This window comes from Copadichromis virginalis, linkage group LG10 (genome assembly GCF_057382275.1).
Source record: "Copadichromis virginalis isolate Kocher_CV1m ecotype Utaka linkage group LG10, C_Virginalis_male_GT1.1, whole genome shotgun sequence".
Lineage (NCBI taxonomy): Eukaryota > Metazoa > Chordata > Actinopteri > Cichliformes > Cichlidae > Copadichromis > Copadichromis virginalis.
In genome coordinates, this window is record NC_140627.1 from 18,708,198 (window position 1) to 18,722,551 (window position 14,354).

The 14,354-nt window shown below is 40.6% G+C and overlaps 1 protein-coding gene across 1 annotated transcript; it reads right to left on the bottom strand.

Annotated features, from left to right (window-relative positions):
- Positions 1 to 234: 234 nt before the first annotated feature.
- LOC146700257 (uncharacterized) lies at positions 235 to 12,324 on the bottom strand. Its single transcript, XM_085471485.1, has 5 exons — positions 11,599 to 12,324; positions 7,838 to 7,972; positions 3,409 to 3,585; positions 407 to 437; positions 235 to 269 (listed from the first exon to the last, which is right to left on the bottom strand). The coding sequence occupies exons 1-5, from the start codon at positions 12,322 to 12,324 to the stop codon at positions 235 to 237; spliced, it is 1,104 nt and encodes a 367-aa protein (XP_085327611.1).
- Between the last annotated feature and the right edge of the window lie 2,030 nt (positions 12,325 to 14,354).

Sequence of the window (14,354 nt, forward strand, 5' to 3'; positions counted from 1 at the left end):
GACCAGAGAGAAACAAAAGAAAAGATATTTTTGATTAAAGACCTTTTTTTGTGTGTTTTGTTGACTGAGATGTTAAACCTCTGTTTGTTATCACATAAAAAATTCCACCAAACCACAGCTTCAAAGCAGAGATGGCTTGTGTGTTTTACTATCTATGGCTTTGCAACTAAATATACATGTGTATGCGTGTGCGTGCGTGTGTGTGTGTGCATTTTCAGCAGAAACAGTATATCATTACGTCTGAGTGGCTGACCTACTGGCTGGAAATCCTGAGGGAGATATTCCCAGAAGCCAGCTTTATCCCAAAGTGGGAATGCAAACAATCCAACAGAAAGGACAGTGAAAGTACACAGCCGCCAACTCACACACACAAGCACACACACTCTTGTTGTAAAAGGTATCGTACCTGCCGAGTCGCTGGTCATCTTTCCAGTAGCCTGGCGTGGAAAAAGAGAAGAGGAAAAAATAGGAGTTAAGTACAAATGCCGTGTAAAACAGTGCAGAGTAATCTCATTGTTTCCCTCATACACGCTTTTCGTACAGCAGCAGTAGCTACACTGGGAATATGACTCAAATTCCAAATCTGTCTCAAATAAGAGAAACATATTTCATGACTGTTTATGCCATACGATCTCATGAAAACCCACAAAGCCCAGACAGCTTATTTACTAGTATTACCAAAGATTTATTGGGAATTAAAAGGAAAAAGTGTCACATGTGAAGGATATGTGGTACACTCGCTGACATGCTTTTGGTGATTGAGGCAGAGGGCTGTCCGAGAAAAAGCTACTTAAATCATCGTAAATCATTCCATTAAACTTGAGTACAGTGGATAGATTTTAGTCCCTGTGTGATTTTCTGACAGCACAAGTCAGAACAAAAGGTTAGACTCGGATGAGGAGATGAGCATTACACATGCAGTTAGCATCCTTGTTCACAAAAATTGATAAACTGAAAGATTTGGGATCCCAAGAGTCCAATTTCCTCTGTGTGGGAAACTTCATCCTGACACAGACAGTGTGCAACGAATGGAAAACCCCACATCCATGCAAAAAAGCTGAGATTCACTGAACTTCAGTGTGATCATCCTGGGTTTTCCTGAGGTCAAACTGTGTATTACTCAAATCGTTATCTCTACTGTCAGTTCACAATTAAAAAGGACAGATGCATAGTAAAAGTGAAGTTTCACATGAAAGCAGTTATTTATATTGTCTAAATGGTCAGTTATGCTTTCAAAATAAAAGCACTTCAATGCTCATTTTAACAAAACAGTCTTGTTTGCTGACAATCATATGATAGATGATTGTCAGCAATGTCTGCTATATATGTAATAATGTAAAAACATTCTAATTGATCCACAAAGTCAGAAGGTGAGAGTAGCAGTAGATTTTTGTTTAATGTTTCATGCTCGGTGCTGAAACAGTAGTGTATAGCAGCCCCTCAATCAGCTCCTACAAGCTTTTTATCTGAATGTTGCTGTTTTAAAGTTCACAGCTGAAAAGTGAACAAAGGAAGGGTGGATCAGCTTATTTTCAGAAAAGCTTTTACAAATAGCTTTGATGCAAATGTGCCTTTGATCTGATCTTGATCTCTCTCGTGCTTGTGTGTGTGTGTGTGTGTTCGTGTCTGTGTGAGAAAGAAAGAGAGAAAGTTTAGGCAGCTGTGCTTTATCAGTCATGGTTAGAAGAAAATAAATCCACGCCTCTGCATCAGTTTGATCCCATGGTCCCTAGAGCTCCCTCTACCTCCATCCAAACACACACACAAACTTTAACCCTAACCATCAAAAATGCCTAAACGTAACCATAACCTAACTGTAACCCATTAAAACACTAAACACTAAAACCACATTTTGAGCCTCAAAAATGGCTTCGAACTCGTGGGGATGGGCATTTTGTCCCCATAAGGGACTGTTGGTCCCCACAAGTATATTAACATTCCAATTTTTGGTCCCCACAAACATATGTGCAGACAAACATATACACAACTAAAAATTGACCTGCATACAGACCAAAGAGTTGTATCAGGGCTGGATGCATCTCTTAAGTCCTGCATCAGGTATTTGCTAGATTTTTTTCTGTCCAGTTTCACAGTTATTTTAAAACTCACATTGAACTCCATGCTAGGATACAGTAGGTTTTCAGCTAATGTCTGTTTAGGATTCACCTTGTTGATAACAAAATACTATTTTACGTTACGTTTTTGAAACAGTCTGCTAGTAACAAAGCACCTAAACACATAATTTCAAATAGCTTGTTTGCTGAGTTGTAAAGAGACACAACACTGGCTCTTCTCTTGAGTTAGAAGCCTTATTTATATGAACGGTTCGTATCATTCCTCTGAACATGCTCAGGCAGATAGACTGGACTGAAAATCAGTGAAAAACATCCAAAGAAAACCTTTGAAAGCCCTTCAGTAAGACTGGAAAACAATTTATCAAGTCCTCTTTAAAAAACTACAAGAAAGTGTGTCTCCTTGGAAGTAAAATATAAAGAAACATGGAGAGCCTCAAGACTTTTTAAAAGGACTGCACACATCATTCGTTAAAAAAACTATATTTCAATAACAAAAATGTATGGGGAGGTTGTGGACTATAACTCCCCCTTTCCTTATTTCTGGCCTCCACTCATTGGTGGATGAGCAGTGGTGTATTTGTGATAGTTTGTGTTGCTGCTGCAGTGCTGACAGAGAAAACAGTGACCTTGCATACTGCCGGATGGAGCGGAGCTGTCTCCTAATTTGACTTTCGCCTTATTTACACAACAGCAGGGGTAATGCAGACTAGACAGAGGCCCAGAAAAAGGCAGGGGATAAATCCTGACTAGTAGTCAAAACAATAAACAAGCAGACGCATTCCTTAAAAGCTCTGCCTAGAAATTCCCAATATTAGACATAAAATACAAGAGGAAGTGCAAAGATTGTTCACAATTACACATCGCAGCCTAAAGGTTTTACTCAGTTGGTGTTACAAATTGAAAACATTTCCCGAAATAACTGACCTCAGCTGAATCAGACAGACTATATATCTGCAGAGCCGGTCTACAGGATCATCTTTTGTGTGTTTATCAAAAAAGTAACTCAGGAGTAACTGCTGGAAAGATTCTAGGTTTGCATTAATTTAATCAAAGTGAGACATCTTATCACCTTGTGTCTGAGGATGTAATGTATTAATCTGTAATCAAACTGAGCAAAAAGGGCTTTTTCATGTTGAAGACTGCAGCTTTTTGACTGCAGCTCATATCCTTCCAAACACCTTCCTGTTACCTCGTCTACAGTATTAATGATTATCAGGAGCACTGCACTCATTTTAATCCACTGACTTCACAGCAAAGACTCATTCAGTTAGACAAGCAGATGTGTCACTCTCACCTCACAAACTCACACACATAGAAACTCAGCCTAACTCACCCTAGCCCGGCGGGCCTGCAGGTGTATAGGGGATGAGAGGGACGAGCGCGTCAGTGGTCTGCTGCGGGTCAAAGGTCTTGAGCAGCGCCTGGACAGTGGCTCAGATTTGTCTGGAAATCTGGAGGTTCCCTGATCCTGATTTACTCGGCTTACCATCCTGTCTACAGCCACAGAACCCTGGGAGGACCAAAGGGAAGAAAAACAGTGAGATGGAGCAGCATGAGACTTCAAGCCAGCTGAAGGTTCAGTGTCACTTTTAAAAGCAGCAGCTGAAGAAAAATCCAACAACAAATTCAGCTCACTCGTCATCAGAACACAAAATGATTTCAAAGCTTTTAAAGGACATACATGATTTTATTTAGCATTATATTTAGATTTTATTTTGACAATAAGCGATTAAAAAAATAAATACATGTTGACCATCAAGAATTAAAACTATAAGGAAGAACAGAAGAAATGAAGTCAAAACATGTTTCATAACCAATGGTAATCCCTGATTTCTGAAATTTTTTTATGGCATGGTGAACAACAAAATCTTAATTCCTCATGACAAATGCCAGTTTAAATAACATAACTCTAATTTTCTTTATAGAAAGTTTCCATGTAGTTGTGTCCCCTTCAATTTCTTACCCCAGTCCCTGTCCTCATGTCACCTGTCTCTTCAGCAGCTCTCTGGTTTCTGTGGAGTATTTCGTGGAGCTGGTGTTGGTGGTGCGTGATGAAAGACATAAGACACTGGTAATGATATATCTGCCCTTCTCTTATTCTGAAAAATCCCCCTTTATGCCATAAGTATCTCCGCTCAGTGACAACACTGGAAAGTCCAGCTTGACCTGATTGCTCAACTACTGTACCCAGCAGTGGGAAGACCCGCCGTCATGCTTCCCGCTCTTCCCTCCTGTCCATCGCTGAGTTGATAACAGGGATGTGTGTGCAAATGTGAGCGTGTGTAACTGAAGCAGGGATGGCATTCGTGTCTGTAAACGGCATGCTGATTTCCCCACCAAGATTTCCATCTACAAGTGCATGGATAGAGAGCCACATTTTCTCTTTATTACAGCACACAAGGCTTGTCTGTGCAGAAAATTCCCCCTCTGACCTTGCAGAGCATTGCCATCATAGAGATGGCATGATGCTGTTGCTAGTTTTATATAACTGTGTGGTCAAAGTTACATAAAAACATCAGGGACACCGTGTCCCCAAAACTAATCTTTAATTTTAATTGTGTTACTCTTACGTAAAAAGGTTTGTTTGACTTTGATATTTCGGTTCTTTCTATGAACTAGCCGGGCACTGAGGATATTACCACAGTGCACACCTCTTCATTACACAAAAGCAGCTCTAGCAGCTCTGAACAGTGCAGCATGAAGCATGAACATTAGTTCACTGGAAGGTTTCTGTCACAATTCCTCCTGAGGTGCACTTAAATGTGCCCTGAGATTCACTGTAATTCGTTCATTTCACTAAAAGGCATAAATATGAACCTCATGGCTGCATTAGATGAAAGTCACTCAGTCATGTTGACTATGTGAGAACCCAACAACATCCCTAACCGCCCTATCAAAATGTCACAGTGATCAATTTAATAGTTGAGATATTGCAGTCGGGATCCAAATGCTTGACTGGGACCATCACCCATGTGAGCTGTGATTCTATGACTATCATGACAAAAGCAAGGACACAAATAACAACTTTTTACACCGACATAGCTAACGCAATTCTGGAAAGTATAATGAGCATGTAGGGTACTTCATGATTGCAGGATAGTGTCTGAGGAAAGAATGAAAGAGAATATTATTTGGAGCACTGAACTCACTAGTTTTTCTATATTGAGCACATGACCTTAAACTTTGGGCCAAATCAAAGGCAAGACTGATGAAGAGTGTTGTTTAGAGGAATAACGTGGCAGTATATACCAGGAACCTTTGATATTTAGCTGGATATTGCATATTTTTAACTCATATGAATACCTCTGTTGTGCTCCAAAACAAGGATGACCTTTTTGCTATAAAAAAAGAAGAAGAAAGAAATAGATTGCAAGTCATTGGGTTTAGTGAATCTATAAAAGAGATTCTGTGCTTCTTCCACCATAAGACGGCTAAATTCACCACTTGTATTCAAAATGCTGCTGTCACTGAAAATAAAAGTGTGTTTACGTGCTCCACAGAGAATGTGGCACATAAAGCTAAAAACGGAGAGATACTGTAAACGCGCTTTATTGCTGTTTCCAGACAGTTTGGATGAGATTAGCGCGATTAAATACCACCATTTTATTACATTCCTGAAGTTCTGTGCTGCTGGTTAAAGAGCTTTTGAGGTTACCAGATTTACACTTGGTAAGCGTAATGAGGCAGCTGGAATGCTGTGTGAGAGCAGAGCAGCACAGCCATCCGCAGACCGTGTTCCTCTTCCAAAAACTATGTTAAATACACCTGTAAAATAACAGCGAGCCAAAATGACGAGCTCAGCTCCTGTAATCTGCTTTCTGGAGACACGGCGCTTTATCCAGGTGGATGCCAAATGAGTCAAGATCTGTTTGATTTGTGAAATGCCTTAATGATGGAAAAACAACAGGCTTGGAGAACATCCAAACTAATATTCTTAGCTATGCTGCCTTGTTAAATGAAAGGTGGGTAGCTTAACAGGGGGGAGGAGATAGAAAACTGAGGCCTGTCTAACATGTGTGAATGGTACATTCTGTGTTGATGATGAATATACGCAGTCAGTAAAATGTTGCTAAAGCTTTGTTTAAAAAGCAATCATTTTTGCTATAACCAAAGCAGTGGCCCACACAATACTCAATTTAATATTTCACTTAGAATTCAAACTTTGTGCAGCAAATCAACCAGTGAAAAAAAAAATCAGCTTATCTGATACAACAAATTTGTCTTGAGTGGTCATTACTGAGTTTTATCATTGATTTACCCGCTGACTTTGAGTGAGAGGCAGTTTCCAACCTGGATGATATTGGCAGTCCAACAAAGGGCTGAGAGAGAGATATAACCGTTCATGGCCTTCACACTCATCCATTTATAATTAAAAATCACTGGTAAACACATACATGTGTTCAGTCTGTGAGGAGGAAACCAAAACAAGACAAGATGCCTCCGTCACCACGCTGCACAAACTGTGCTACAAAAACTAACAACTGTGGTGTTAAAACGTCTCTTTCCTCTTGACTTGGTGACTGCACTGAATACCACAGTATTGTGCAAAAAAGTCTTTAACCACATGTCATTTCTTTATATTTTTCCCTGCAGGACGTCTTTATCATCATATCATTTGTCTTGAGCAATAGTGCTCCAGGTTTTCTGAAGGTCTTGCGTTTCCTTTTTTTTTGCTCATTTTCAGTTCAGTTCTTATACTTGAATGTTTGTTAAGCCACTTAACAATGACCTGTGACTGATTCGAGTGTAAAAAAAAAAAAGCGGCGCCAAACTCAGTTTAAATTTTATCTTCTGGCGCTCTATTACTAGCAGCCTGTTGCAAAAACACACTATTATGTTACGGTCATATGTAGTGATAAACCCAAATGTGGAATTTTGACTCAAATTGTTGACTTCATGCATGTTTAATATGTGTTATGTCCAGTATGTACTGTATGTATAATGCATATGAAGATCAGGAGAGATGTACAACAGTGAGTGTCTACAGACATCTGAGGCTCAGGCTGCAATTCAGTCAGTAGTGTTGGAGATAAAAATTGATGGAATTAGGCTCACGGGAACATTCAGACTTTAATTCACCATAAATAAATACCACAGAAAAAAAGGCAGCCAATATCCAGAAAAGAGCTTTGAATGCCCTTCAGGAATCCTGGAGAACTATCCGTGAAGACACAAGCAATAAATTACAGGAAAGCTGCCTGAGAGACGTCTTCCTATACTGAGGAATAATGGTTCATACAAACACTGACTCTCAAACTTGTTAGAATTGTACAGTTATCCTTATGTACTGTATTTCTGTTTTTCTATGCACACTTTTTAATAAATCACCTGTTTCCCATTTTCAAAGCAAAACATATAGAAATGAGGGGTGACTCATGACTTTTGCATATGCTGTAGTTTTAATATTGATAAATTCCCTCATTTAATACCTCCCGAACAGAGAATCTCTCCAGGTTTAATGTCTTCTCTTCATCAGCAGAATGCATTCAGTTGCAATCTCAACTTGAATGCGTGCATAAAAAACCTGCGTAAATCAGTGAACTTCTACATTTTACAAGCCTCACTGTCTAAGTTTCTCTAAGTGATGCACAGCGTACTTGCTACATGTGAATGTGTATTAAGAAATGTTTCACTTCACCTTTATGTTCCTTCAGCTTTAAGTCTGTGAGTTTCTTTTTAATCACCACGTATAATCTTCATTCATTCAAAGCATTCTGAGAGCCTGATGTGAATAAACATAACATTACTTGTACTTGACTCACTGTGGTGCTCTGCTGCTCCTCATCAGCACTGGCCTCATTTGAGTAGGAGGAAATTGCGCCTTGGACTTCTTGGATGCCCTCATTGAGGTGGTCCAACTTTTTCATCAGCAGGGTCATGGAGTCATACGCAGAAGCCTGAACATATAGGTAAAAAAACAAAAAAAACAATTGCAGGAAAATATTTCTCAAGGACAAGCTCTGGGGATAATCTTACACTACGCCTTTCGTGTATGCTGAACCTAAAACCATATACTCCTCTTCCTCATTCTTCTACTCCACCTTTCACTCCCTATAGGGCTCCTTAGAGATGAACACTGGGCTTTTTCAGCCTAACTAAGGGTAGACTTTGCAGTCTAATCATGTCTCAGTGTGATTTTTATAGAGCAGATACATTTTTGTCAAGTCAATGTCAAAGACTGTCGCCTGTAAGGAGTAAGCTTTGCTTCATATCACAGCAGCACTGCATGTTATGTAAATGTGTAGTATCTCTCCAGACCAATAGTCATGCACTACACCCTCAATTTCCCTCGCTTTCCTTCTACACCCATTGGTCACGGGCTCTGACTGAGACACTTGTTCACTCGCCTTCCAGGAAATGAACAAACTGCTTTGTTTCGGGGCTCTGCTGCCAACCCCAGAGTCCCAGGGGCTGATAGTAGCACATAGGGCCCCTTTGAGGAGCTTGAAATCCAAAAACAGCCCCCTCACTCACACACACACATGCATAGCTATACACAAGCATGCGCTCACCCACCCACTTACGGACACAAACACACCCTTCTGTCCACTCCCTTTCCCAAAGCCATCATGTTGACCAGTTTGAAAAATATCAGCAATAAGGGCTTTGGCAGCAAAGTCATTTCCTGCACGTTACGGCCCCCACATCTCCAGATTCCACACACGGGAACACAGAAGGGTTTCTATCACCGGGGTGCTATTTTTACCCTCACTGTGGGTGACAGAGTGACGGGAGAACACATCTAGTGGAGGCTTTTCAATGGCACGAGTGACTGCAGACACAAGCATGTGAATGTAAATGTGCCAACACGAACACAAATGCACACCATAGCATACACAAGCACAGACAGAGTGCTCTCAAAGCTCATGAAATGTTAATATACTTCTCTCTGAGGGATCAGAGAAGATAGAGCTTTTAATGCATCCTGACATATTTGCTAAAAGACCTTTTCATTATATGGAGAGGCTAAGATGCCTGTTATTTTGATATAGTTTTTTTCCTGCAGCTTTATCATTGATAAATACTTTCATATACAGTCTGTTTGCCTGTTGTACTTACATGTTTTAGATCATCAAACAAATTTTTATATCAGACAAAGTAACCCAAGGAAATACAAAATGATGATTTAATTTATTAAGGGTTATCACACCCTTGCGCCCTCTTGTTAAATCATAATTTAACTCTGATTAACCACATTTTTTTTGGCAAGCTGAGTTCGATTTCAGTAGACGCACCCAAGCCCGATTACTTCCAGACCTGCTGAATCAAGGAATCACTTAAATAGACCCCGTCTGACAATGTGAGGTAGACTAACAGATAAAGAAAAATCAACACATCATGCCACAATCTAAAGAAACAGCTGAGAAACAAAGTCGACATCTGTCAGTTTGATAAGGGTTACAGAGACACTTCAAAGGCTTTGGGTATCCACTCAACCACAGTGAGCCATTAACCACAAATAGAGGAAACTTGGAACACCTTCCCAGGAGTGGCTGACCTGCCAAAATTACTCCAACAGGACACTGACGACTCATCCAGGAAGTCGTGAGAGAACCCAGAAGAAGATTTAAAGAACTGCAGGCCTCACTTGCCTCAGTTAAAGTCAGAGGTCACAATTCAACAATAATGTTGAATGTCAACATAGACACAAGTCAAAAGACTGGGACTGGTTAGAAGACTCATTTCACATTTGCCAAAAAACATCTCAATGATCCCCAAGACTTTTGAGAAAATATTCTGTCGACTGATGAGACAAACCTCAAACTTTTGGAGGGTTTGTGTCCTGTGACATCTGCATAAACTAACACAGCATCACACCAGCAGTCCAACATGGTAATGTAGTGTGATGGTCTGGGGCTGCTTTGCTGGACATGGAAGACTTCCTGCAATTGTTGGATCCATGAATTCTCCTCTCTAACATTAGTAGAGAGCATTAGTTTGTGTCTTCAAGCTGAAGCACACTCCAGTTCTGAAGCAGGACAATAATCCAAAACACACCAGCAAGTCCACATCTGAATGGCTGGTCATGACTGATGCTGGTGTGTACTTTGACATTTGTAAGCACTGGTAGTAGAGGTGCAAAGTAATTCTACAATATTCATCCAAATTCAGAAAACTACAGATATTAAGGGTTATCTCAGGCGAAATAATACTCACACAGACACAAATTCAAGAAAGTGAAGTCATATCATTATCTGTAAAAACACAGATTTATTTTTCTCAAGTTTCGGGGCATGACAGCAGGCTGCCAGAGACTAACGACAAATCTGTGGCAACGATTAATACACCTTCACATCTGAGCTATTAATAAGGCAGAATAATTATCACCAAGCCTGCAAGACACATTTTATTCCAAGCAAAGTTTAATTACTTGCTTTTAAACATTTAATTTGGCAAAAATGTCGTCCACATTCGGGGGATGTGTCCAAACTGCTCAGGCCAAAATATTCCAGGAATGTGTGAAACAGCAGTGGGGTTCCCTTCAATTAAACAGGTATTCAAATGAGCCCCGGCCTCAGTCTGTCAATAAGTAACTTGAAAAGCTACTTGGTCATAATCCTTTTATTTCAGGCCAAGGCGGGAAAGCTGCGTACAGCAAACCAGAGGACTGTTGTGGAAACGTGCCAGCAGCTGAGGGCTGCTCTGACAGGTGTGAGAACACAGTCAGGGGCACTGTCACACTACGGGAAGCCTGCTGGTGTGTTGCATGCTGGGAGGATTGGAGATGCTGGGCCAGACCAGGCCAGGCCAGGCCAAGGGAAATATGGGAGGAATTTCTAACAGGGGGGAACCTGCTGAAAGATTCCTATTTACTTAGACTCTCTTTTTTTTTAATTGAATTGAAGAAATAATGCAAAGATTTAGTAGCACACAAAAATGGAAGCTTTTTTTTTTTTAAGTTTTATGCATTTAATAAAAAGAAAGAACAAAACAGGCTACTTTAAAAAATTCAAATACATTGTGCAGACCCCCTGCTGCCCTGCATCTATAGCCTAAATACAGCACTGGATCAGCACATGACAACTTGCTGTGCACGCAGCACACGAATGCAATGAATATTTTCCTCAAAGATGATATGAAAGTATTCCTATTTAGGAAATTCACTCCTGGCCCTCAAATGAAATCAAGTTCGAAATGTTTTGACGTTGCTGCCCTCTGGTGGCGCCTGTAGGGATCACAGTTGCAAAAAAAGATTTTAGCTGCAGGCATTCTGGCAGGTCTCTTTAGGAAACTAGAGGGGCGACATAATAAGATTAATTGTGGCTAAAATTGGCGTTACAGTCCAGGCTGCCTTGGCTCACTTGAATACTTGAATGGAGCAGTTGTTAATTTCACGAGTAAAACTTGTGCTTTTCCTGCTATGACCGGATCCCTCTCTGCTGTGGAAAAAGGATCAGGCTTTCCGCAGTGCAATTTAACACAGGATAAAGGCTTTTCAAGTGCTTTCTCTGGCTGTTCTACTAAGTGAACAAGACTTCTTTGTTTTTTATTATTGCCCAAGCCCCCCTCTTATTTTCCTTACCTGTTTTCCATTCTTCTCCCATGTGTCCTCCTCCTCCTGGCTACCTGTGAACCCAGGTTTGCCCTTGTTGAGTTTTTGCCAGTCAAATGGTGTGCTGTTAGGCTGGGCATCCTGTCTCCTCCTTAAGCACTTCCTGTTCCTGCTCAAGTTTCTACGACGACGGCTGACCAGGAATTCCTTATATTGTAACGTTGCAGGAAAGTCATCATCATCACCGTCTTCGCCCTCCGCCTCTTTAGAAGTGGATGACGATGACTCTCCGCCATCAGAGCTCTCGTTGATGACCTGATTGCCAGTCCCACAGTCGTAATCACAGAACACAATGGCGCTTGGGTGGTGTTTTACTACTCTTAGCACGTCCTCTGGTGTATTCATAGATGCAGGCAGACGTTTATGACAACATTTGTCCAGGACTGTTGGGGTCTCTGCAGGGCTCTCGTCTTTCTGCTGAGGTATTTTAGCTCCACAGTCTTTTACATTCTCTGCCTCCATCTGAGAATCACTATGAACAGCTGCTCTGCGATCCAGGGATGACACCTCCATGTCCTGACCTGCTCCAGGAGACATGTCTGAACTCTGTCTGCATTCACAATGTCCATTCTGTCTGAAATCAGACACAGGAGCATCATGCAGGGAGCTCTTGTCCATTTTCAGCTCGTTCCATTTTGTGGTATGACTGGTTACAGGATCCAGAGCACAAAGCAGCAAAGGAACAGACTCAGACATGCTTCTTAGATGGCCGATGGAGGCTTGAGGCAGGAAAGTAGCTCGACCTTGAAGGTCACCCAACAGAAGATCGACAACCTGATGGTAAGTATGCCTGTTTGACTATTCCAGCACAGGCAATGCAGCTGATGGACCTTCATACATCTCTACTGAACCATCTGTAAGGAGCTGAACTGGACCAGCTGCAGCTGATAAACTGAAAGTACGCATGGATGATATTTACAGTTTGGACCAAATTTAAATGGCCCAAAGTTCTTTGATGCCTGAGTTACAGAGAAGAGGAAAGAAAAACAGAAATCGGTTAATCAAGAATACATTTAAAAATCCATCCATTCAATAACCCCTTTATACATAAATTCCAAAACATGAAGGATGTAGCACATAATATACAAATTCATACTCATATATGCAAATTAATCAATATTTTTTGACTGTCAGACGGTTCAATAAGCACTCAGTTGTCAAAACATTTGAATTTTCTGCCAATTATTTCATGAGCCAGCAGGGTCAAACCAGGAGCCCTCTTGCTTTAAGGCAACTGTACCAACCACCGCATCGCCACATGCAGTTTTAAAATAAAACAGATAGATTAAAAAAACACATGATTTGAGTATAAATCATTCTCCTACAAAGATAAAGCTCCTCCAGTGTTCCTCAGGTGAAACAGAGTGTGCATATTTGGGTAAACTGATCGATGTTCACATGTACGCGGGACGAAAAATATATATGAATGTGTAACAGAGAGCTATTTGTTTTGTAAATGGATGTAGAGGAACTTACGTGAAGCGCTCATGAAACTGCTGCTTGGACAGTTTTCAGAGGCCCATTCTGTGAATTCATTAGTTTTGTTTTAATGAATAACTCTCGGGGTAACGAGCAAAGGTTAGTGCTCCATTAAAATCTGCTGTCGATTCAACACTGCATACAGGACACTTAAAATGAATTAAAATAGCTCAGCGGCAGTGTGCTTTTACAAGATTACTTTAATATGTAGAAAAATATTTTTCCATTTTTAGTGAAATTATGTGACTCATATCAGTCACATCATGAATGTGATTGTTGGCTGATTCCTCTGTAACTCTGACATTTTCATTATTTTTCTTTTCTCGCATTTTTCTCAAACGCATTGTTTTTTCCTGCAACATAGCTATTTTTGTCTGGAGCCAACACACCCTTTCCTACCCTGGTTCTCAATGTTTTCGTTGCCTTTCAGACACACACACACAGACACACTCATGTTTAACCCTCAAATTACATAGAAATACTTATTCACTGTAGAGCACAGAGAGTATTTACATGCAAAAATCCTTTCCAACATAGAGGATTAATACAGCAATGTCGCAAATGTCACTATTTCCCACATGTTAGCTGAGATGTGAAACATCATCAACATCATTTCAATCCTCTCTAACTGACAGAATATGAGAGAATTTGGGATTCTGACCTACTTCTTAAAAAACGCACACACATAAATGAAAGCACGCTGCATTGTAAACAAACACAGACTCATATTTACAACATACCAGACATTTTAGCACAAAGGTTGTGTCACCCAGGAAGTCTTTCCTCAGAGCAGGCTGAAGATCAGGGGGTAGCAGATCTAACAAAGTGACCTGTGCGTTTATACAGCGTGAAACCGACTAAGTTTATGTGGGGAAAGACGTGAAATGCTGAGAGGGGAGGAGAGTGAAAGAAGGGCTGAGGAATGCTTTTCCCTCCTACATTACCTCACCGAGAACACATAGAGAGCTCCACGGGCAGGTGTTTAGATTATTTGTGTAAGCGTGCCTGTCTGAAGTGCGGCTGTTATTTATTATTTTTCATGTGAATGAAAGTTTGTGCAAGGCAAAAAAAAGAAAAAAAGGGTAAATGATTCACTCCAGACAAAGGAAATCAAATCTTTTTGTTGGTCAATCGAGCAGATTAAATATCTGCACGAAGACAAACCAGACTCCCTCCCTCCCCTGTTCACTCATTGCTATACAATATGGCCCAGAGCAAAAGATTTTTCACCTCAGAAGCAGATTCGT

Excerpts from the sequence above, each read along its gene's own strand:
- LOC146700257 (XM_085471485.1), bottom strand. The coding sequence starts at position 12,324 with ATGTCTGAGTCTGTTCCTTTGCTGCTTTGTGCTCTGGATCCTGTAACC. Across the intron at positions 7,973-11,598 it reads GGGAGAAGAATGGAAAACAG|GCTTCTGCGTATGACTCCAT; the intron begins GTAAGGAAAATA and ends CTATATGTTCAG. Across the intron at positions 270-406 it reads GATGACCAGCGACTCGGCAG|GATTTCCAGCCAGTAGGTCA; the intron begins GTACGATACCTT and ends TATCTCCCTCAG.